The sequence below is a fragment of the Dermochelys coriacea genome, chromosome 3 (genome assembly GCF_009764565.3).
Source record: "Dermochelys coriacea isolate rDerCor1 chromosome 3, rDerCor1.pri.v4, whole genome shotgun sequence".
Classification (NCBI taxonomy): domain Eukaryota; kingdom Metazoa; phylum Chordata; order Testudines; family Dermochelyidae; genus Dermochelys; species Dermochelys coriacea.
This window is the reverse complement of record NC_050070.1, coordinates 29,141,155-29,166,539: the sequence shown is the minus strand read 5'-3', so window position 1 is coordinate 29,166,539 and position 25,385 is coordinate 29,141,155. Positions and strand designations below refer to the sequence as shown.

The following is a 25,385-nucleotide window of genomic DNA, read 5'->3' as shown; positions in this document are numbered from 1 at the left end:
CAGAGACCTGTACCTCTGTGTATCTCATCTAGGGCCTAATCCATGTCCTTTGAAGTCCATGGAAACCTTTACACTGACCTTGTTTGTGGTGGGATCATCCTCCTTTCTGCTTGTACAACCTGCCTCACTGTAGTATCTGAGTGCCTATATGTCTGCTAATGTTCAATAACAAGCAGTGTTTATTAATAGCTCTGGTTTCCACTCCTGCTAGATTTATGTGCGATGATGTTGATTTCAACCTGCGTGCCCACAGTGCCGGTCTTCTGATCTGTCGGTTCAATCGCTTCAGTATCATGAAGAAGCAAATTGCAGTAGGAGGACATAGGTCCTTCCATATTAAGTCTAAGGTAAAAGTTGAGAATTACGTTTTGTTGTTGTTAGTTATTTGTTTGTGCAGTCATTAACCTTTAATTTAGAGAGCTGAGGTTTGTTGATGTACACTCCATTGCCAGAGATGGGTTATGTGTGCCTTTAGATTTTTTTTTTTAACATGAAACTCTTGGAACTCATCATTCCAAAAGCATAAATGTACCCTAACCTCTAGTCAGTCATCTTCCTGTGTAACATCTTAAACCATCTTTTTTTTTTTCAAACAAGAAAGCCTTTCACTATGAATTTGATGTAGAACGGTTGTAAAGTATTACTTAATAACTCCTCTTTACACCATTTCATGTTCAGGAAGAACTTTTTGAGTCAAAGCAGAATCCAAAAAGCTAATTAAATATAATTAAACTCCAATTTTCCATGGATATCTGAAAGCTTTGGGTAATAGGAGTTTTGGATAACCAATTTTTGGTCGTTATATGCATTTTGGGTTTTTGGGACAGAGATGCATTTTGTACAACCCAAAATTCAGATGATTGGGGTTTGGCTGATCAGGATTTATCGATATCACAATGTTTTTCCATGTAGGTACCTGAAACTCCAGTTTCAACAACACCTGCTCAGTATATCTGTGCTCCTGACAGCAAGCATACCTTCCTGGCAGCACCTGCTCAACTGCTGCTTGAAAAATATCTCCAGTACCACAGCCATCGCTTCTTTCCTCTTTCACTGAAGAATTATAGCCATCCAGTGCTATCTGTGGATTGTTATCTTAACTTAGGACCACAGGTACTGAACAAAATGATCTTCAAGTAGCTCTGCAGTTTAGGCCAGCCCATATTTAACACAAGTGTTGTCCTAGTTCTCTGATATATTCCTTTGGGATTTTTACGTGGCTTCTGAACAGTATAATGTTAAATCGTTGTGATATTTAAAAAAATCAATTTGTAAATTACAAAAAAGAAAATGAATGATCAGAAGCTATGAATGTATATGCAACTAAAAATAAAGTACACAGAGAACAATCCTACAGTTGTAGTAAGGAATAGTTATAGTAATTTAGTCTGTGCTTTCTATTCAGGTCTCAATTACCAGTGCCTCAGAATTTTTTTTTCCATCAGTGTTTCCTCAACTTAATATAATAACTTGGCCATTTATATAGCTCTTCCCTCCTACATAGCATTTTACAAAATTGACCTGTCCTCAGAACATCCCTGTAAGCTACAGTGCACATTTTGTTAGCTCTAGTTTATTAATGGGGAAACTGAAGCCAAGAAGTGAATTCTCCACACAAGAGCTCAGATTAGAACTGAGGAGTTCCTGGCTCCCAGTCCCTGTGCTTGGACTGTGCCCTCTCTAAAACCAAGATACACACTTGGACTCAAATGCAAATCAAGTATGAATGATGCTAGCAGGTTTTTTGGTAGTGTTTTGATTTATTTGTTTTTGCCTTCCCATCCAACTGGAAAAATACATGAAGTTCAAACTTGGTAGACCTGCCAATTCATCTTCCTCCCCGAGTCAGCTCTGTAACAGACTTCAGAACTCGCTCCACCCCCAAATGCTCCAAGTCCTTAAAGTTCCTTTCTGGCTGACTTGTGATAAGCTGAAGTACCCTGGACACAAAGTCCTATGTGGAAAATTTCTTTATTGGGGGAGAGCAACAAACCTTTAAACGTCTCAGCGAATCTCCAAGGTTCTTAACCGGCCTGAGAAGTCTGAGTGAGCAGAGAGTTTTGGAAAACGAGAAGCTTCCAATCTCTAGGGAAAACATTAGGACTCAATCCTGTATACACTTACGGACATACGTAATTTTACTCACATAAGTAGTTCCATTGACACTTGAGTAAAATTATGAACCTCCGAAAGTGTTTGCTGTATTGGACCATACAGGGGTGTGTGTGTGTGTGTGTGTGTGTGTACAAATGTGCAAGGCATGTCTCAGATTTGTTTTTAAGGGGAGAGACAGTTGTTGAGGCATGTAAATCCTGCCAGGTCTACCTAGTTCTGTATACAGAACTTTTTTTTTTCAGCGGAGGGATTTTTATTTGCGGGCAGTGGGGATGCTCACAAATAGTTGATCACAAAGACCATTCCTATATTTAGGAAGGATTGCTAAATTTTAAACTGTTTCAGACATTCACACCTCTGTGCAAAGCCCTAAGAAGCAACACTACTTTGAAGTCTGAGGAAAATTAATTTCTGATTCCTCTTTCCTTCAATCAGATTGCAGTTTGCTACGTAAGTTCCCGACCTCACTCTCTGAACATCAGTTGCTCTGGTTTGATGTTTAGTGGACTCCTGCTTTACCTCTGTGACTCCTTCGTTGTAGCTAGCTTTTTGAAAAAGTTTCATTTCCTGAAAGGTGAGCTGCAGAATGATTATTACAAATTGCAGTGTTTGTCTGGTTTGGGGTTGCCAAATCCACCATTGGGCAGAAACTAAATAATGTTTTGCCTTTGTACATCAACCAGGTCCATCTCTCCCCATTTGGGATCACACCAATCCAGCACTACAGCAGATTAATACCTACATCGTCATACAAGTATGATCAGTTCTATAAATTTTTGAAATTAGGCAGGCACTGGTGCATCCATACCATTGAGTTGCCTAATGTATATTCATAAATACTCAGTGCATGTTCACAGACTGGGTACTTGTGTGTATGCAATAGACATGCAACACTGTATGTTTACAGTTGTGACCCTCTAATTTTCAAAATCTTACCCATAAGATTCTACTCAGTATATCTTGGGGGGAAAGGATGGGTTGTTTAATATTAATAACAAATAATAACCAAATGAATCAATTTAGTCTTCAAGGTTCCAGACTGATGGCACTGGAGACTGATGTCCTCTATCTACAAACAAGCAGTTGTATTGCCAGTGTCTCCCATGCTACGCTGCCAGTGTGTTGTAGGCCTTATCTACTCTGGGGATTTGTCCCAGTTGCAGCCATCAGTGGCCAGCCACTGGCGCTGCTGCATTGTTGCAGATCTGTGGACAGGCAAAGCTGTTATAAACTACCATTTGGATCAGTACAGCTTAATCCAGTTTCAAGCAGGGGTATGCTAGACTGATATAAGTGACAGAGTATAGTGGTTTCGCCTTTGCAGTGGTGGTTGGCTACTGAAGACTGAATTCTGCAGCATGGACAAGGCCTTAATCTTGACCTGGAGGAACAGGGCTAGAGATGGAAACTTTAGGAGTGAAGGTCAGTTAGGTTTCCATCTCCAGCCCTTCTGGTAGGAAGATCCAATGTTCACAGAATCAGAGAGTGCTGTCCCCTTTTTCCCTTAAGTGGTAGATAACTAAAGGGTTCACTCTCCTTCATTTTATAGTCCAGTAAACCTTAGAAATGTATCATTCTGAAGAGTATCCCCTGATAAAGTCCTTCTCCCCTGCTGTTTGTCCTTTCTTGTTGACAACCCTTCCCTCTGTTGGCTTGTGTGTAAGTGTAACTTTCATTGTCTCCGGCCTCACCTTGCTCAGCTGACATTGGAGACACACACAAAACAATGTTCCTTTGTGTAGGACATTCCTTTTATCATGTCAGCCCCCAAAACATATTCTAGTAATGTATTTCCAGCACACATACATAACTGTTTACACACCATCCGCACATAGATCATGACCAGCGTTTCACTAGCTTTCATTTGAGATTTTACTCAATATACTTTTATAGTACAGTAATAGAATCCATTGATTCAGTTACTTATTCTTTGGGGTTTAGACCTTTTCCCCCCACGGTGTCTGGACCATTCCTGCAGAGCATAGCACTTAAGCACATGCTTAAGTATCCAGCCACCTCAATCTCTTTTAAGATTTAGGTGCTTTGCTGAATTAGGACCTTGTAGTCCCACTGCAATCAATAAGATACTTCTTAGTGTGAATAAGGGTATCAAAATCTGGCCTATGGAACTGTCACAAATGTAAAGGCTTGTCTTCACTACGGGAGTAAGTTGACCTAAGTTACCGCTACTCCAGCTGTGTAAATAACATAGCTGGAGTCAACATAGCTTAGGTCGACTAATCCCGGTGTCTTCACTGTGCTGCGTCGATGGAGACGCTCTTCGGTCGACTTCCCTTACTCGTCTCAGAGAGCTGGAGTACCAGAGAGTCGACCAGAGAGCGCTCTGCCATTGATTTATCAGGTCTTCACTAGACCCGCTAAATCAATCCCTGCTGCATCGATCGCAACAGCATCAATCTCCCTGCAGTGAAGAGCAGCCCTAAGGCTGGATCGTGGTCTATCTGAAGTACTAGATGGATCCCATTATCATAATGTCTAAGCACCTTACAGTCTTTAACGTATTTATCCTCACAACATCCCTGTGAGGTACAGAAGTATTGTTATTGCCATCGGAAAGATGGGGAACTGAAAGGCTAAGTAAGTTGCCTGTGGTCACACAGGAAGTCTCTGACAGAGCAAGGAATTAAATGTGGGTTTCCTAAGTCCCAGACTAGCACCTAAGCACTGAAACATCCTTCCTCTCTCTTCCAGGCATAGAACTCCCATTGAAGACAATTGAGAGCTTGCAGGACCAGATTGATGATTTAGAGAATAAAACAAAACACTCATAATTGTTTGTTTTAACCATTCATGTAGGTGCCACCTTGTGTGTTATTTGCCAAGACCGCAATTCTCTTCGCCAGACTGTTGTCCGGCTAGAACTAGAAGATGAATGGCAGTTCCGACTGAGGGATGAATTCCAAACTGCCAACGCCAAAGAGGACAGACCACTTTTCTTTCTGACTGGACGACATATCTGATAGAAAATGAGCAGGCTTCCTTAACTGTCTAATGAGAAGAGGTAGTACAAGAGGCTGAGTTCTCAGTGCTCCAAAAAAAAAAAAAGCCATTTGAGAGGCTCTGTGCTCTGAAACATTCAAGCATATGTTTCCTGAGGAGCCATCAGCTGAGCAATTTTGAAATATTTTTATTAAAATTATATTTAATCAACTAATGTGTGTTTTTATCGCCAAGAATTGGAAGTGACTCTTCTAATTTAATTACCCAGTAGAAGTAATTCCTGATACCTGGGAAAGAGGTACCAACTTATTACTTCACATGGTGGAAACATTTCTGGATAAGAAGAGAGATCACATTTCTGTCAAAACAGAAAACACACAAAATGTTTCAAAATTAAGATGTTTAGAAACAGTTTTGTACAATTAGGGAATGTAAATGTAGAGAAATAGGGAATGTACATTTAGAAGTAGACTTCGTTCTTTTTAAGTCTTATTTATCTAGAAGTCAGCACAAGACATCAGACCAAATTTCGGATTTTACAGGAAATTTTACATTCTGGTAATAGATTGCTACTGATTGATACAAAGAGGCTTTTTATACCTAGAGGTATAAAATACATTTTTTATGTAATGGGAACTGGTTGCAACCATAACTATGGTGTGAGTGTCACACTGAATAATTTTATCATACAGGATTTGGGGGGGTGGCGGGGTAGGTGTAATTAAGGTACCTGTGTTTGGTTGGTCAAGAAAGAGCACTTTGAAAGTAGACTTACAAAAGAAGGAGATGTGAACATTTATTCCAGAACACTTGAGAATCTGGGACAAAGTCTAAAATAGCTGAAGAGGATTAAGGGAAAGATTAACAGCAACCAAACTTTGAGATAAATAATTTTGAGCTAAATGAACAGTTGCTTTTAGTTACAGATGAATTTGTTGCACTGGCTTAAGACTTCAACGCAGGCCACCAGGCAATTCAGACAGGAGATGTGTATAGCACTGAAGTCCAAATTCCAAATACCCTCCTAGAATGCTCTCTTGCTAAGGCACTTCAAAAAAGCTGGGCAGTCAGGTGGCATCTTTGCTGAGTATATGTAGAAATCTAAGAGGATGTTTAGAAAATGCATCATGCAGTTTAGTATTTAGCACCCTGGACTGTTAAAATGTAGAGTGCATGCTGAAAACACCTGGTTATATTTATAGACATACTCCCCAAAGCTGCAATCCCAGAACTTCATGTTTATCCTTATGGAGTCAGTGGCTCTGATCCTTGGCTTGGCCTAGATACCCTATGCCAAGTGTAGGCATGAAAGGTGGCACAAATGTCACCAGAAAACCCTTTATAATATGTTAATCCTCTCTTGACTGGCTACACCAACTATAGGACCATTTTGTGCTCGTGGAGTAGCATTAAGTGGCTATAACACATTTGAGGTATTGTAACTAAGACACTAATAATCTGTGCCAAAGAGCTGACTTAGATTTATTTTCAGGGAATAAAAATAAATTAAGTGATTGTGAGAGATTTAGGATAATGTTTACACAATTGTTTTGGTAGAAAGTGATATGCTTGTATATTTCATTGTGCTTCTTTTGGAGTAAGAACTTTCTTTTTAGTTTTATTTTATTCTTTGTAAATAGTATTTCCTGTGCAATTCCCTCCATTCGATTAGTTAACTTAAACTTTTTAAAGGGTTGTAATATTAAAGTCTTACTCATCCTTTATAAATAAAATATGTAATGCATGGACAGGTGTCTGGGTGATGTATGGAGGTTGGACTAGATGATCAGAATGGTCCCTTCTGACCTTAGTATCTATGAATCTATGGCCACTGTCAAATGCTCACACTCACAGGGGAAAATTGCATTGGCAAAAGGAAGCTAATAAGATTTAGGATTGCCCTGCATGCACCAAGAGGAAACGTTGTGCTGTTTACAAGCTTTCAACAGTTCAGGACTTTGGGGATAGATCCAGGATTATGGATGCAGGGAACTCATGACATACAAACGTAAAACAAGCTTTGAAAACAGTTCAAAAATATGAATCAAAATCAACTTTCTGTAAATGCAATCTCTGTATCTTGGGTTTTTAGTCATAAAATCTACTTCACAAGTCTTCCAAACCTGCATTTTCTCCAAATGATGATATTAAATATGCAGTGATACCATGCATAATCTGAAAAGACGCCATTAAGTACTAACTGCATTGGAATGAAAAGTTTTTCAGCTCTGTGTTTTCATAAGGGCTTGCATTATATATTCAGTTTTCCTTGTATAGTTGACCATCTGTTTGGCATTTCCTGCCATGAATATACTGGGCAGAGTCTTTAAAAACAAAGGTTATAAAGAAATGCAATAGTGTTTAGCAAATCCCTAAATGATTTCTTTCTTTCTTTCTTTTTCTTTTTCTTACACTAGCAATAGTCAAACCTTTTGATCTGACCCTGAGCGCAGACATTTCAACAAATATCTGTGAGACAGAAAAGTACAATACAACCTCTAAATAAAGCAAACTTAAAACTGGTTGCCTGCACATGTAGGTTATGCCTGGATGGTGTTGTATGCTGTATACTTGGCATGGTACAATCAGTTCTGTCCAAGCAAAGCCCAACTAAGCGCTAATCGTCTGTGCTTAGTAGTCAGCCTTTGCTCGTCTCTGAGTGCTAGTCCCTATGGGTATTCTCTATGGGTGTGAATTTGCTTCATGAGTCCAGGATTGGAAGATTTTCAATAGAAGTGTAGATCTGGTGAGCTCTTTCCCAGAATGGCCAGAAGGAGGTGCTATAACTGCGGTGAGTAGAGCATCCCGTTGAAGGAGGGAGCTGGTGAGTCCATTCAGAGATGCTGAGATAAAAGAACTAGGTGCAGCCTGTGGAAATTTTGTGCTGAGTGCTTTCTACTTGGTGCAATACCTAAGCTTACAGGCACTACCAGCCTTTCTGCTATGGGTTGCTGTCCTTTTAAGGCCAGGGAGTCTGGGTGTCATTGTCCCCAGGTGGAGCACATAACTGACATGGCCTTGTGACTTCCCACTGGGATATAAAGCATCAGCCTTCTTTCAGCAAGGGTAAAGTGCAGGGCAAGCAGGTGCTGTCTGAGTGGGCCAACTTAGTGGCTGTGGGAAAGAAGCTACTAAGGCCATATCTACACTATGAAAGTACTTCGATTTTACAGAAGTCGATTTTTGGGAAAAGATTGTATAAAGTCGCATGCATGCATCCTCACTAAGCACATTAATTCGGCGGTGTGCATCCACAGTATCGTGGCAAGCGTCGACATTCTGAATGGTGCACTGTGGGTAGCTATCCCACAGTCCCCGCTGCCCATTGGAATTCTGGGCTGAGCTCCCAATGCCTGATGGGGCCAAAAATTTGTCGCAGGTGATTATGGGTAAATGTTGTCAGTCAACCCTCCCTCCTTCCGTGAAAGCAACGGCAGACAATCATTTCGCGCCCTTTTCCCTGGATTGCTCGAGCAGACGCCATAGCATGGCAAGCATGGAGCCTGTTCAGCTCACCACAGCAGTTATGACCATTGTAAACACCTCTCGCATTATCGTGCAGTTTATGCAGAACCAGCACCTGAAAAACCAGGCGAGGAGGTGATGGCAGCGCGGTGACAAGAGTGATGAGGACATGAACACAGATTTCTCTAAAACCGTGGTCCACGGCAATTTGGAGATCATGGTGTTAATGGGGCAGGCTCATGCCGTGGAACGCCGATTATGGGCCCCGGAAAAAAGCACAGGGTGTTGGGACTGCATAATGTTGCAGGTTTGGGATGATTTCCAGTGGCTCCTAAACTTTCGCATGCGTAAGGGCACTTTCATGGAACTTTGTGACTTGCTTTCCCCTGCCCTGAAGCACAAGAATACCAAGATGAGAGCAGCCCTCACAGTTCACAATCGAGTGGCAATAGCCCTATGGAAGCTTGCAAAGCCAGACAGCTACCGGTCAGTTGGTAATCAATTTGGAGTGGGCAAATCTACTGTAGGGGTTGCTGTGATGGCTCATTGAGCTGCTACGATCAAAGATAGTGATTGTCAGAAATGTGTAGGTCATAGTAGATGGCTTTGCTGCAGTGGGATTCCCTAACTGTGGTAGAGCTATAGACGGACCGCATATCCCTATCTTGGGACCAGACCACCTTGGCAGCCAGTACATAAACCACAAGGGATAATTTTAAATAGTGCTGCAAGCACTGGTTGATCACAAGGGACGTTTCACCAACATCAACATGGGATGGCCGGGAAAGGTTCATGACGCTCATGTCTTCAGGAACTCTGGTCTGTTTAAACGGCTGCAGGAAAGGATTTACTTCCCAGACCAGCAAATAACTGTTGGGGATGTTGAAATGCCTATAGTTATCCTTGGGGACCCAGCCTACCCCTTAATGCTGTGGCTCATGAAGCTGTACACAGGCACCCTGGACAGTAGTAAGAAGCTGTTCAACTATAGGCTGAGCAAGTGCAGAATGGTGGTAGACTGTGCCTTTGGGCGTTTAAAGGGTTGGTGGCACAGTTTACTGACTCTCTCAGACCTCAGCAAAAACAATATTCCCATTGTTATTGCTGCTCGCTGTGTGCGCCACAATTTCTGTGAGAGTAAGGGGGAGACCTTTATGGTGGGGTGGGAGGTTGAGGCAAATCACCTGGCCGCTGAATACGCACAGCCAGACACCAGGGCAATTAGAAGCACAGCAGGAAGCACTGCGCATTAGAGAAGCTTTGAAAATCAGTTTCATAACTGGCCAGGGTACCATGTGACACTTCTCTTTGTTTCTCCTTGATGAAAACCTGCCCCCTTGGTTGCCTCTAAATTCCCTGTAAGCCACCCACCCTCTCCCCTTCGATCACAGCTTGCTTGAAAAGGAAATAAAGTCACTATAATTTAAAAACCATGTATTTATTAATTGATTATAAAAATAGGGAGATAACTCACAAGGTAGCCCAGGTGGGGTGTGAGAGGAGGGTAGGAGGGAAGGAAAAGGCCACTTCAAAACTTGTTGAATGACAGCCTTCTGTTGCTTGGGCTGTCCACTGGGGTGGAGTGGTTGGGTGCCTGGAGCCTCCCACCCCCGGCGTTCTTGGGCATCTGGGTGAGGAGGCGATGGACCTTGGGGAGGAGGGATTCCCTAATTGTGGTGGGGCTATAGATGGACCACATATCCCGGGCGGTTAAGTCAGGGCGGTTAAATAGGGGCTGCAGCAGCAGTCTGTGATCCTGCTGCCGTTCCTAAACCTCCACCAGATGCTGGAGCATGTCCGTTTGATCCCACATTAGCCCCAGCAATGCCTCAGGCCTCCTCTGATCTTCCTGCCACCACATCTCCTCACGTTCCTCGGCCGCTTTCCTGTACTCTGCATAATAACAAGTTTCAGAGTAGCAGCCGTGTTAGTCTGTATTCGCAAAAAAGAAAAGGAGTACTTGTGGCACCTTAGAGACTAACAAATTTGACTTATGCTCAAATAAATTTGTTAGTCTCTAAGGTGCCACAAGTACTCCTTTTCTTTTTTTCCTGTACTCTGCTATTGTGTCCCTCCTCACATTCTGCTGAGCTCTGTCGGTGCCAGACGACTGCATGAGCTCAGAGAACATTTCATCGCGCTTGCATTTTTTTCGCCGCCTTATGTGAGAAAGCCTTTGGGGCAGAGGAGAGAGGCTTGAAACATTTGCAGCTGCTGGAGGAAAAAAAGGGAGTGAAGTATTTAAAAAGATACATTTTACAGAACAATGGCTATACTCTTTCACGGTGAACAACACTATTCACATTACATAGCACATGTGTTTTTAGTACAAGGTCGTATTTTGCATCTTATATTGAGTGTCTGGCTTTGGTGTTAGAGATCACACATGCAGTGCTGGGCAACAGAATTCGGCTTGCAGGCGGCCATAGTCTTTCAGCTTCTGAAACCTTCATAACAGCAGCACCCTCCTTTCCCATACCAAGCAAAGCTCGTTGAGTTGGCCATTTAGTGCTGCGGTTTTCGTGTTAACATGCAGCAGCAGAAACCAAACTAATTCTCTGGGATGATCGCTTTACCCCTCCCCCCACCGCATGGCTGGTATCAGGGAAGATCCCTGCTAGCCAAACGCTAACAGCTCAGTGCCAATGCCCCCCCCACCGCGTGGCTAACTGTGGGTAGGATTTCTTTTCAGCCACAGGCAAACAGCCCAGTAGGAATGGCAACCTCTGAATGTCCCCTTAATTAAATTCCTGTATTTCAGCTAGGTTACCATGAACGATATCACTCTCCTGAGGATAACACAGAGAGATAAAGAACAGATGTTGCTTGAATGCCAGCAAACACCGGGACCATACGCTGCCAGACTTTGTCATGCAATGATACCAGATTACTTGCTACTAGCATGGCATGGTAAAGTGTCCTACCACGGAGGACAGAATAAGGCTGCTCTCCCCAGAAACCTTCTGCAAAGGCATTTAGAGTACCTCCAGGAGAGCTTCATGGAATGTCCCTGGAGGATTTCCGCTCCATCCCCAGACATGTTAACAGACTTTCCAGTAGCTGTACTGGTCACGAATGCATCCCAAATCCGCAGGGCTCATTAATCATTAAAAATGTTTGCTTTTAAAACATGTATTATATTTAAAAAGGTACACTCACCAGAGGTCCCTTCTCCGGCTTGGTTGGGTTGGGAAAGTATTTCAGTCAGGGTGATAAAAAGATCCTGGCTGTCGGGGAGAACGGTGTGCTGTGTGCTCTCCTCAAGCTCATCCTTGTCCTCCTCATCTTCCCTGTCCGCAAAATCCTCAGGCATGGAGGAGAGTACCCCATCTTCGGAGTCCATGGACAAGGGTGAGGTAGAGATGGCGGCCCCTCCTCGAATTGCACGCAGCTCAGCGTAGAAGCTGCATGTCAGGGGCTCTGTCCTGGAGCATCCATTTGATTCTTTGGTTTTCTGGTATGCTTGTCTGAGCTCCTTAAGTTTCCCGCAGCACTGTGTTGCTTCCCTGCTGTAGCCTCTGTCCCTCATGGCCTCGGAGATTTTTTGAAATGTTTTGGCATTTCGTCTTTTTGGAACGTAGTTCTGATAGCACGGATTCCTCTCCCCATACTGCGATCAGATCCAATACCTCCCTACTTGGTCCATGCTGGAGCTCTTTTTCAATTCTGGGACTGCATGGTTACCTGTGCTGATGAGCTCACCCGGCCAAACAGGAAATGAAATTCCAAAATTCCTGGGGCTTTTCCTGTACACCTGGCCAGTGCATCAGAGTTCAGAGTGCTGTCCAAAGCTGTCACAATGGTGCACTGTGGGATAGCTTCTGGAGGCCAATATCTTCGAATTGCGTCCACACTAACCCTAATTTGAAATGGTGATGTCGATTTCAGCGCTAATCCCCTCGTCGGGGAAGAGTACAGAAATCGGATTTTAGAGCCCTTTCTGTTGAAAAAAATGGCTTCATTGTGTGGACGGATGCAGGGTTAATTCGATTGAACTCTGCTAGATTCAACATAAACTCGTAGTGCCCAGAAACTGGGAAAAACTTGAAGAGTCCAGCAGAAACCTGGAAAAGAGGCCTGAGAAAGAGGATATGCAGAAGCACCTGGGCAAACAGTGGAGTGGACTAATGGAGCTGATGGCTGCTCTGCTGTGTGGCCTGGACACTGGAGGGGTCAGGTTCCCCTACACCTCAGTTGGGTCCCTTGGGTGTCATCAGCTAATACCTCTCTGCATTAGGAGGAAATGGCTATTGAAAGCCCCTGCAGAAAGAAAGAAAGGGGCGAGACCCTGAAAAGAGGGCAGGAGCTCATGAAGGACAGGATTGTTTGGCCTGTGTGATGAAGAGGAAGTTTATGGTGTTCCTGTATCTGATCACTATGGGTGAGATTCCCCAGGGGATAATAGGTGCTTCAATACTCCATGTTTCTATGCCTAACTTTAGGTGCCCTGCTGCCCAATGGAATCCACAGCTCTGAGTTAGGCCCCCAGGCTCACCTCACAATGCTTGGGGAGAGTTAGACACCTAAGAATGGGATCCACAAAAGCTAGCATGCTTCATCACTGGAGCAATGGGTCTGGAACACTGGGTTAGTGCTGTAATGGGCTGGCAGTAGACTCATTCACTCTCTAGCCCAATGGTTAGTATTTAAACCCAGTGGAACAGCTTCAACTTGAGAAACTGAGACTACCCTAGTGGTTAGGGCAACCTCCGAGGCAGGGAGACCCAAGTTCAAATACCTGCTTGACATTAGCCATTCTCCTACCCACTGTTGTTTCTTTCTCCATTGCTGTATCCTCCTTCTTGATTTTTCTCCTACTCAGTGTTAGAATCAGGGGTGGTGGTTACATGAGCATCTCCCAACCGTCTCCCCCGAGTTCCTATTTAAAGCTCTTTTAATCAACTCTTCTCCATCGCAGATGGCTGTTTTCCTCCCTACTCAGGTGGAGGCCATCCCATGAGAACTGTCCTCTGTCCATGAATGCCTCCCAGTGGTCCAACATCCCAAAGCCTTCTTTATAGCACCAGAGCCTGAGCCATCTGTTGGTCATCATAATCTTGTCTCGCCTTCATTCTCCCTGTGTAGGGACAGGTAGAACCCACTGAAGATCATCTGAGTCTCCATTTCCTTAAGCATCTTCCCCAGCCTGGCATAGTCTCCCTTGATACATTCCAGAGAATCTAGCTGTATCATTTGTTCCGATGTGAAGGACAATCAGTAGATTATTTCATGCTCCCATTAGGATCCTCTTCAGCCTCAGGTCCACATCCCGTATTTTAGCTCCCAGACCCTTCTGTTCACCGGATCAGCTCTTGTGACAGGCCTGTCTGTGCTTCTTAGTGGGGAGTCATCAATCACACAGTTCTGCCTTTTCTCTTGGTGTTGGTGTGATTCTCTGGCCTTCCTCTTGTTCTTTCTGGCTGCAAGTCCTCTAGTCTTTTGTTCTCCTTTACCATCTCCTGAGAGTCATTCTGCATTCTCCTGCGGTTCTGAACTCTGGGTACCTCCACTGACTCTTCCCTTCTTCTTAAGGACTAGCTGCTCTTCTCTCTTGTCCTCCCACCTTCAGGAACTGCCTGCTGTACCCCTCCTTCATTTTCAGCAAACCTGTTCCTGAGCTCTTTCTACTTCATTAGCCCGTCTTTTCCTCTGCCTGGTTCTCATAGTCAGATGTGTCTACTGGCCACTTTCCTCACCCAGCAGTTTCCCCTCTGAGTTCTTCACTACAGCTTCCATCTGAAAGTCTTGACTTTTCCCTTCAGCTTCTTCTTCCCTTCCCTCCATGATCAGCTCAAATCCCTTTCGAAACTCAACCATAGTTTCCACCTGCATCTCTAAACCTCAGATCTTTTCTTCCATCTGCTCCATCAGGTGGCACTTCATTCAAATGAAGTTCTTTTCAGGTTCCACATCCAGTCATCTTCATTGTCCCTTCCATTCCTTGGTTTACTCCCACCACTGCCATAGTATCTGTCATAGCCTTCCCATCTACACTAGCAAGCAAAACCAAAACCAAACGAGCACCAGAACACGCACACACTCTTCCCTCAAGCTGTCTATTTTCAGCTCTGTTTGCTGGTTCCTGTGCCACTGCATCTGTGCCGCTGCTCCTGATTTATTATTGAAGGGAACACTTGAGGACACTATGCAGCATACCTATTTACACATAACCAGCTACACAATCTTGCCAACACAGCCAATGCCATAGAAACAACAGATTTATACACAAAGGTTAACAATTAGAGGGTAGAGCCTGATGCTTTGGACTGTCCTTTGGAACACAGAGTTAAAGCTGGTGTAGACTGTAGCAATGCTGTCTTGTACAGGCAGGCACTAGGTCTATGCTGAGTACCCCCCATCCCTGTAATGTAGTGAGGGAGGGATCACTGCATGTATGGCCTGTGAGGCAGTGTGGCCTGGTGACCTAGGTTTTATTCCTGACTCTACCACTGATGTGTTCTATCACTTTGAGCAAGTCACTTCACCCCATTTCCTCTTCCACCCTTTGTCTGTCTTATCGACTTAGATTGTGGTAGGGACTGTGTGCATGGAGAGCACAATGAGACCCTAGTTTCAGCTGGGGACTCTAGGTACTACCACTATGCAAATAGTGTGTCCCAGGTCTGGATGAAGTTTTTCAGAATGGTGTTGGGTACCAGAGCAGTTCACACTAGCGAGGAGGGCACAGACTCTACCATTTGTGTCTTTCTCCCATTATGAAAGCCACAGGGGGAGGGCTAAGCCCAGAGAGGAGAGCCAGAACAGCCTTTTGGTCCTCTTTCTAGACATGATATTCCTGGTCCAAATGGGACAGCAGATGGACAGTATCTCTCATAGTTCAGGCTGGCGGTGTTCAGCATTGTGGCATAGGAACAGATGTCCTGGAGAAAATGGCAGACCAGGTCTCTATAAACCCAGGGTAGTGGACACAGAGTTATAGAGCAGTGTGGGGCTGCTGATCCTCAGCAGGAGGATATTGGACAGCTGACCAGGTGGTAGTTCATGGTGCCATGCAGGAGGCTCTTCAGCACCTGTGGATGGACAGCGGACTGTCCCAGCAGGAAGATCAGGGTGTAGGGCATTGGAGGAGAGGTGGGTATCTGCCCCCTACCGATCTTCCAGGATGATGGGCAAAGTTGGGAGGACTGCAGCAGAGAGACTCAGGTTGTATCTTGTTGGTCCTCCTCAAGGGTTGGATCTTACAAGAACTCTTTGGAGGTGGAATCCACTCCTTTGGACGCTCTCTTGAGCAAAGCCCAAGCAACAGTCACAGAGAGTATTTGGTTAGTGAAAGGAGCTACCTCACCCTAGGGCTATAATCTACAGAGAAATGCTTGCTATGGAGAAGTTGGGAAGTTCCGTGCCCTCTCCATCCAGAGAGCTGAGGCTGTCATTGCATTTAGCATTTCCCTGGTGGTGCCGGTAGTTTGTTCATGATTGACTCTAGGAGTATCTTGTAATAGCTTGCTATAACTAGCAAGTGAACTTATACAACTGAATGGAAAGATAAATGAAGTCGCCAATGCATCGATCCTGGGCTCAGTTAATTCAATCACGATTTTATTTCACTTTATACAGTGACATTAATAAAGCTCAAACCAGAAGGGGTCAGACTAGCAGATTTAAAAGCAGCCCTCATGACATACCCAAAAATCATCTTAGCATGCTTCACTCAACAGACAGCCGCTGAGCTTGTGAGACAAGGAATTCCAGCTGTCACTGTGTCGAATAAACGTAAAGGGCCAAGAGACCGATCCTGTTCCTCTTGAAGTCAGTGGCAGAACTTCCCTTTATTTCAATGGGAGTAGGTTAGCTTTGGCCTCTAGTCACCCATACATAGGTAATATCTCCCCGAAATCTTGGAGAATTTTGTCTTAAGTTAGACAGGCTGAGTCTGATAGTCATTTGATTTAGGTCACACTCTTAAAGATATCTATGAAAGAACAACAATGGATTTGCAATAATTATAAATTCATGTATAAAGAAGAACTAAATATAGCTCCTTCCCCCCAACCCCGTTAGTTTTTAATATTAGGAATTCAGGCCTTGACTATGCTGCTTTTCCTGATAAAAAGGGCCTTGCTCTTTTCCAGCTCTGAACAGTGGGTACAAAATGGTATCAAATCAGAATGGAAGTATACTGTATCCCTCTTCACAAATGCAAATGATAACCCAAGGTACAAGGGAGCAGAAAATGAGGCTCTATATGGGGAACTAGTAGTTTTAAAACATCAGAGACATCAAACAAATGAAACGTAATTAAGAGTGTAAATTATTTTTATTCAAACTGTTGAACTTTTTGTTTTTAACAGCTATTTATCTCAAATCTCTGAAACTCTTGACAGAAACATTGTGTTTGCTAAAGATTAGAAACACCATTGCATCTTCAATTAAGAAAGCTCACAATCAACATTCAGAGCACCAGCAAAACTTGAAGTGACATTCCTGATATTTCTCAAGTAAAGCGCAAACAGGAAAAAACTTTCTTTGGAGAAAATCCTTTTAGGCCTTTTTTAAACACAGAATATAATAGAAATGCAAGAGTGTAATCTGAACAATGTGATTCTAGGGTCTGATATTATGAATCACCAAAGCTAGGAAAAGCTGCTGTACTTGAAGTACTTATGTCCTTCTTATTACTACTTCTATAGCTGAGAAAATTGAGTTTAACATTTTTCTACTCCTGATTGGTTTGGTGCTTCTACAATAGAAGCTTAGTGCTTGGTTCAGTGGTTGCATATTGTAGTTGGAAGATATTTTTATAAATTACACTGAAACTATTGGCATGAAACCAGGAGAGATCTTTAATTTGCTATCAAGTTTCTGAGTGGTAGGACTTGCAAAAGAGTTCAGCTGCTGGACTGGAAGTAGCAGAGTTTGAAGCTGTAAGACAGGAGAAAGGCTATCTGGATTCAAAAGGAGGACTACATTAAGTGTTTGTGAAAATGCACACTCCCCAGCTGGGCATACTCAAAACCAGTGGTTTAAGAAGTTGTATTTCTCTTTAAACTTAGCTCTGACAAAGAAACACTTGTGCATCCACTCAACAAAATCAAATAGACAGGCATGCATTAAGGTCCAAAGTCTATCTTCAGTTACACCCATCTAACCACATTTAAGCTGTGGAGTTCTGGGGTTGTGTAGGAGGGCATGATTGGGTTATGCCGGTAAGAGCCAATTTTAAAGACATGTCTAATGCATTAAAATGCCTGCAGAATGCAAATTGCATGGAGTTTTGTTCACAGTTAGAGGAGCTCAGAAAATTGCCTGCCCAGAAAAAACCCTTTCAAAATAAGAAAGAAACCATCCAGCTGGAAGGTGTTTTGTGTCTGTAAAGCCGCCTTCGTTCCACTGAAGCTTGTGACTTAATTGGAATACTTGAGGAGTCAGTTGAAAGGAAAATGTACACTAGCTTATTGGGCTCATGTTTCTTGCTCTGGCTGCGGTTCCAAGAACTTGAGCAGGTAAAATTAGCAAGCAAACATGAGCACTGAGAAATTATTTTCTCTGGATCTTTGTTGTCAACAACTATTACTTGAACGCAGCATTTTTGTTTATGACCAAAGCAAATCCCAGTTTTAGCACTCCTGGGTAAAGAATTCCCTGGGAATGGAGGAAAATGATTATCTCAAGATGTCGTCCAGCGACGCAGGACACAGAGGAACCCCTGCAGAATCTTCCTGGTCTTGGGTAAGGCCTTATGATATAAGTCTACATACACAACATTTTAAAGCAGTAGAAGAGTTTTACTAACTATGGTATAAAACCCCAAATAGCAGACAGAGTAGAACGAGCATCTACTCCACTTTTCTACAGTAGTGTAAGTATTTAAGTGATGATTTGATTTTCATTTCTATTTCCACCTACAAACATTTACAAACATATTTGAAAAGGGGGGAGGGTGTGTTGCTTAATCATGCTGCGGATCCACACATTGGAGACTTCAGGGCAAGCAATGCTGTGCATGTACTGTTCACTTTGAGAACCTGTTGGCTGAATAAAGCATTGCTGGTTGTTGTATAATGAGAAGATGGTCAATGCTCTAAAGTCAGTTTCAACTTTTTTGTAGAAACATAACTCTGAATTTCCAGATTTTAAAGAAGGGTTAATTTTGTTAATCTTTAAATTTAAAAATGTCCTGGCTTTTAATTTTAATGTATAACGCCAATGTTCTACCAAGGCTGATTTCTGAAATGGTATGTATTTACAAACTTAACTTAAGATAAAGTTATTGTCTTGGAATTTCCTTCGCATTTTCTTAATTGTCAAGGAAAAATATCACAAATATTGCTACACGGAACTGTTTATTCTGCACCGAGTTGACAACTGTGCATATTTTGAACTTCTGCTTGCAACAGATGCACTGTAGTTCATTCAAAGGAACTACTGTTGCCTTCTTGAAGTTCTTAAACCTGAAGTTCTACTGAGAACTTTAAAGAGTGCAGGAATTTTGCCTCCACTAATTTATTGAAGTGCTTACACTCAATAGGAGTATGGTGACTAGTTTAACTGTAGAGATCTCTTAGGAGATGCCGAAGACTATAGAGACCTTAGCATCCATAAGAGAACTCATGTATTTGAAAGATTCAGAAGTTCACAGTAAATAACTCCATGATCAAACCTTCCCCCAAATATTGAAAGATGCTCATTCTAACAGAGGACAGAATAATAATGCACATTTGGTGTGTCTAGGACAAGTTATTTTTTATTTTGAAATATAGTATTTTATAAAAATAATCTCCCAAAAGTGAAAATTCTCTCCCTTTTAGAAATACCCTCAAAAATGCTTCCTCTGATTCACTGCAGAGATCACACACATAAAATTTCATGCAAAGGGATTATTTTTACCTGAGGAATGTAGAGCGAGGTAATACATAATTTTCCTTTTGGGGGAGAGGAATGGAGAAATAATCTCATAAAACAGAGACAAATTATGTCCCTTAATGCATCAATGGAAGGAGCGCATATAACATGTCTCTGAGCATAGTCTAGGAATTGAAATAGAACCATCACTCATTTTTATAATGGAAATCTAGTTAAGAGCTTAACAAACCACCATTGTTGTTCAGTAATAGGATAAGTAGGAAGGATGGACTATGGATTAGAATCTTGCATAACTAGTTCTGTCTCTTTGCCCTCTTTGATTATTTTGTATCAGTTACAACGAACATTGTTTCAGGAGAAAATCCTAAATGATGTTTGCCTTTATGCTAATGTATTATATGGGCTCCCTGATTAATCAAGGATCCCTGCTTTCAAACTACTCAAATTCAGACTCAGTGGCAATAGAACTAGAAGACTAAGTTGCAACACAATTATTCAGCCTATGATTCTGGCATATCTTACATTTTTTTAATAAAACCCCAGGTAAGTCCAACAGCTGTGTTTACATGGCCATTAACAGGCCTTTGGATTTGGGTTTATAATGCAGCAGACGACTATATGTTGAACTGCAAAATGCGCATAGTGTAGAGAGAGGGAAAAAACTGATATAGGGTCAACCATTCCCTTCCTCCTGTGGACAGGGGAGGAAATCATTACGAGGTCCCTAATGGTGTCTGCTGACATCCTTCCCACTGCCCTCAACTCCTGACCATAAGGAAGGATTTGCTGCAGCTGTGCTACCAGATCTCTGCAGCCAGCAGCTGACCCCAGGACCAACCACCCACAGAGTTGGAAGGGGTAGAGAAAAGTAATAGAACTTCTGTCTGTGTCACCTTTCTGTCCTTAGCTCTGCTGGACTAGGGTTTGGGGGTAGCCCTGCTGCTGCTCTGTGAGGTCTGAGAGAAGAGGGAATGCACAGTTTGGACACAGCTGAGTCAAAATCTGAACTTCAGAAATGAAACCCATCCACCACAAAAAAATCTTTTCTTCTGAATTGGGTGGAAACTCTCAAGGGAATGATGCCAGACAGATGGCAGTAGGGACTGAAATTCTCTATCTATCTGCAGTATGGACAGAACATGGGGAAAGGCAGTGTAAGATTCCTACACTTCCCAGGTGTCTAGGTTAGTTAATCTCTACACCCAGTCAATAGCTAGCCTCTTGCCTATTCTATTTAGGATTTTTATAATATGCTCTTTCCTATGGCATCTGAGCACCTGTTGAAATTGGCCTCAAGGGTGTTGGGATTTGTCTACCTGGGGAAGCTACTGGGACTTAAGCTAGGCTGTGAATGTAAAGCTCAGTAAAGGTACTCCGGACATTCTTATTCTGCATTAACAGTGTCCATATGAGGAGTTAGTGTGGAATAGCTATGCAGCAATCGCTATTTTGGAATACTTCCCCATGTAGACAAGCCCTTAGTGCCAATTGGTGGTGTTTTCCGTGATGTGGGCACCTGACCAAACTTGCAAACTGGAAGGATACCATACCGCTCTCACTCCAGTGAACAACCACCATATGACCATTTTTGATCATTACTGATTTGGTTTGGTTTTAATCTGTGACCTAAATAAAGTAATATTTACTTGTCTGGTCAGCATCTCCTATTGGCTAGATTAGGTGGCTCCCTGTCTGGCATGCTTAGTTTGTCGTAGTTGAAGGCACCTATCTCTCCCCATTCTTTGGATAGGAGCCTAGGCACTGAATTCAGGCTCTGTAGATTTCTGTGTTGTCCCTGTGATTTTCTTGGGCTGAGGTATAGGAAACTTTATAAAATATATTGCAAATGAAGATGAAAGCTGTGGAAAAATGAATTGCTTGGCTGAGAAGTGATCAAAACTTGAATAGGAAAAGAGAGAACTGCAAGGGGATGGAAATGTACCAGGTTTTCTCTTACAAAAAATCACTGTAATCTACAAGCATCTTGGAGGTAAAGAAGATGTCTTTTGCAAGGCACTGAATGTCATAAGTGCCTTCAGTGCAACATGAACCTCCTGGCCAGTTTCTGAAACACCAAGGACATGAACAGTTGTCACATTTGAGAGTTCTGCTCAAAACATGAAGTGTTAAAGGCCTAGATTTGTCAAAGGGATTTTGGTAGCAACAACCAATCTTCAGAAGTGAATTGCCTATAACTTTTGTGAAGATCAACATATAATACTTACGGGTGCAGGTGTGAAAGAAATGCATGTAGAAAATTTTCTCTTTCATTTAATGTAACTGTTTGCATATCTTTGAAAATTGAAGCTATTCATTTCCATTTCCTATGCAATACAAACCTTAATAACAGAATAAATAAATAACAGAACGCCACTAGCCATCACCTTCAGCCCCCAACTAAAACCTCTCCAACGCATCATCAAGGATCTACAACCTGTCCTGAAGGACGACTCATCACTCTCACAGATCTTGGGAGACAGGCCAGTTCTTGCTTACAGATAGCCCCCCAACCTGAAGCAAATACTCACCAGCAACCACACAACAGAACCACCAACCCAGGAACCTATCCTTGCAACAAAGCCCGTTGGCAACTGTGTCCACATATCTATTCAGGGGACACCATCATAGGGCCTAATCACATCAGCCACACTATCAGAGGCTCGTTCACCTGCGCATCTACCAATGTGATATATGCCATCATGTGCCAGCAATGCCCCTCTGCCATGTACATTGGTCAAACTGGACAGTCTCTACGTAAAAGAATGAATGGACACAAATCAGACGTCAAGAATTATAACATTCAAAAACCAGTTGGAGAACACTTCAATCTCTCTGGTCACTCGATTACAGACCTAAGAATGGCTATCCTTCAACAAAAAAGGTTCAAAAACAGACTCCAAGGAGAGACTGCTGAATTGGAATTAATTTGCAAACTGGATACAATTAACTTAGGTTTGAATAGAGACTGAGAATGGATGAATCATTACACAAAGTAAAACTATTTCCCCATGTTATTTCCCCCCCACCCCACCCCATCCCACCCCCCCACTGTTCCTCAGATATTCTTGTTAACTGCTGGAAATAGCCTACCTTGCTTGTCACCATGAAAGGTTTTCCTCCTTCCCCCCCCCCGCTGCTGGTGATGGCTTATCTTAAGTGATCACTCTCCTTACAGTGTGTATGATAAACCCATTGTTTCATGTTCTCTGTGTGTGTATATCAATCTCCCCTCTGTTTTTCCACCAAATGCATCCGATGAAGTGAGCTGTAGCTCACGAAAGCTTATGCTCTAATAAATTTGTTAGTCTCTAAGGTGCCACAAGTACTCCTTTTCTTTTTACAAACCTTAATGTAATTCTCTGACTCTCTTAGGGCAGGTCTACACTTAAAATGGTGCCTCAGTGAAGCTGCATCGATGCAGCTGTGCCAATGCAGTGTTTAAGTGAAGATGCACCTATCCTGAGAGGAGAGCCTCTCGGGTCAGCGTAGTTAATCACCTGCATGAGAAGCAGTAGCTATGTCAGTGGGAGAAGCTCTCCCATTGACATAGAGCTCTCTACAACGGGGGTTCAATCGGTCTCACTGTGTCGCTCACGGGGGTGGATTTTTCATACCCATGAGCGATGTAGTTCTACCAATATAAGTGTGTAGTGTAGATCTGGCTTCAGGGTTTTATCCTGTTGCCCATCACTGTAGTATCTGAGCACCCTGCACATAAAATCAACAGCACAGTCCCTAGTGGATGTCCCAGAGTCTCTGGCTCTTTGATGGGTAAAAGCTCTGTTTGGGGGTGGGGCAGTGGGGTTGGTTTTGTTTTTATATTTTATTAATTTTTTCTTTGTTTGGCTCATAAGGTGTTGGGGCAGAACGGGTGTCAAAGTTGTGTCAGTCTCTTTCATAATACTTTCATAATACTTTACTAAAGAACCCAGTTACCACACTTTGAGTCATCACTGCGTAACAAACAGCTTAACAAACTGCAGCTTTATCTGTAAAGCCACCTTGGCTGGCAGTGGTGCAAGAATGTTCATTACCAAACCACAGGCCTTTATTACCCCTTGAGCTAAAGGAGAACCTTTTCAGTGGTTACTGAGTAGCAGGAGGTTATAGTCACTGTAGCTGGGCACTGGAGGTAGATTTGATCACTAGCAATAGCTGAGTATACCACACAAGCATTTTACAAGCACAATCTCAGGACTCTGTGAGGAAGGCAAGGAAGTATTTTATAGATGCATTTATTTAGATGTTTATAGAGACATCTGCTTTCAGGAAGGCCTTGCAACGTGATGTTTTAATCAGTATTTATAGAGCACCAAAACTTTGCATGCTGCTTTAGGGTCTTTTCCACATTGTAGTCAATGCAATGGTTTCCACTGGATTGGGATTTTACAGAGATACAAATAGATCTATTCTCTGTCTCAAAGAGCTTACAGTCTACATGCAACACATCTACAAAATGAAGAAAGAGAAAGGAAGTGGCAGGGATTCGACACACACTCCTTCTGAGAGGTATATCTGCTACCCTTGTCAATTTTCCCCTGGCACTTTTTTTCCAACATATCAATGAAACTTTTAGAGAATCGGAGAAAGTTTTATCTCTGTAAGCAGGGAATGAATTTTTCCCTGACAGCTAGCTGAGAGAGAGAGAGACTTTGGGTGTGTTTATGTAAATACAATTTGCTCCTGCTATGCTTAAATATCCAGCAAATAGAGCAGTGTTTTGCTCAAAGTAATCAACTTTGTCTGGTGCTGGGTTACAAATCACTTTAGTACTGAATGCAGGGGTAGTGAAATACTGTTACCAAAATGTTGTAATTATTGTAGGAATACAGGGAAGCAAGACTGTGCTTAACCTGTCCCAAATGAGGGGGTGTCACTTTCAGCTGAAAAGACCTCGTTAAGCCAGTGAAGGTAAGAGGGGTGGGGACAGGTGTCCCAACCAGGAGGATTGCAAACCCTCCCTTCCCTGGTCTGGTTTAATTTGTTTCTCCTTAATGATCAAAGAAAGAGCTAAATAGGCTTCATTAGGAGCTTCTTTTGTTGTTTTAATTTTGTTGTTCAATCAGAGCTGAAATCACTTGAGATGGGGCAGTGTTTCAGCCTGCAAAGAGCATGCCCCACCCACCGTCCATGCCAGGCCCTCTGGACCTTTTCATCAGGGCCCCTGCTCCATGGACCCGACTAGTCCTCCCGCCCCTTCACCGTGAGCCGGCTACATGAGCTGCAGCCGGTCCATTTTCAGACCGTGCCAAGGAAACATCTATACACGCTCGTGCTCCACACTCTTCACGTCCTCACCCTCGCGTCCCGCCCTGACACAAAGTGGCGGGACCTCCTGCCACTCCTAGAGAGTGAGGAGTCCCGGTTGGCCAGCCTCTATTCCACCTTGGTCCCGAGACCCGCCAGGGATATCAGTTGGTGTCTCCTTCACGGGGCCGTGAGCACGGGTGTGTACTTGGCACGGTTCACCCCGATCCCGGACACCTGCTCCTTTTGCGGCGTGAGGGAAACCCTAGCGCACATTTACCTAGAGTGCGCCAGGCTGTAGCCCCTATTCTGGCTCCTCACGAATATTTTGTTAAGATTTTGGTTGCACTTTTCCCCTCACCTTCTTATCTACGCACTCCCTGTCCGTGGCCCCACCAAGTCACGGGACCTCCTGGTCAACCTCCTCCTGGCCCTGGCTAAAATGGCCATCTACAAAACCAGAGTGAGGAGGTTGGCCGATGGAGTCTCCTGTGACTGTGGGGCCTATTTCCGATCCTCCGTCTGTTCACGCATCCGGGCAGAGTTCCTCTGGGCGGCGTCTGCTGACTCCCTTGACACCTTCGAGGAGCAGTGGGCGCTGTCCGCGGTTCTCTGCTCGGTGTCCCCATCCGGTTCCCTTCGTTTGACTCTTTAACCGCACCCCTATCCCCATTGTTCATTAGTTGTCCCCCATAATTATTTGGCTTTCTAGGTCCTGTGGACCCCCCTCTTAGGCTGGGGGGCAGGATCCTTTAGCAGTGGACGGGCTTCGC

The 25,385-nt window shown here is 43.3% G+C and overlaps 1 protein-coding gene across 2 annotated transcripts in view; it reads left to right on the top strand.

The window, feature by feature from the left end:
• Window positions 1-6,819, top strand: part of GREB1 (growth regulating estrogen receptor binding 1) — a 158,082-nt gene extending 151,263 nt beyond the window's left edge. The window contains exons 30-33 of one of the 2 annotated variants that reach the window (XM_038397262.2): window positions 212-347; window positions 913-1,113; window positions 2,551-2,689; window positions 4,933-6,819. In XM_038397262.2, the coding sequence (XP_038253190.1) occupies window positions 212-347; window positions 913-1,113; window positions 2,551-2,689; window positions 4,933-5,096 (640 nt within the window). In that variant the 3' untranslated portion in view covers window positions 5,097-6,819. The remainder of the gene's footprint in view (window positions 1-211; window positions 348-912; window positions 1,114-2,550; window positions 2,690-4,932) is intronic. The other variant, XM_038397261.2, reaches the window with a different exon arrangement.
• Window positions 6,820-25,385: the final 18,566 nt, after the last annotated feature.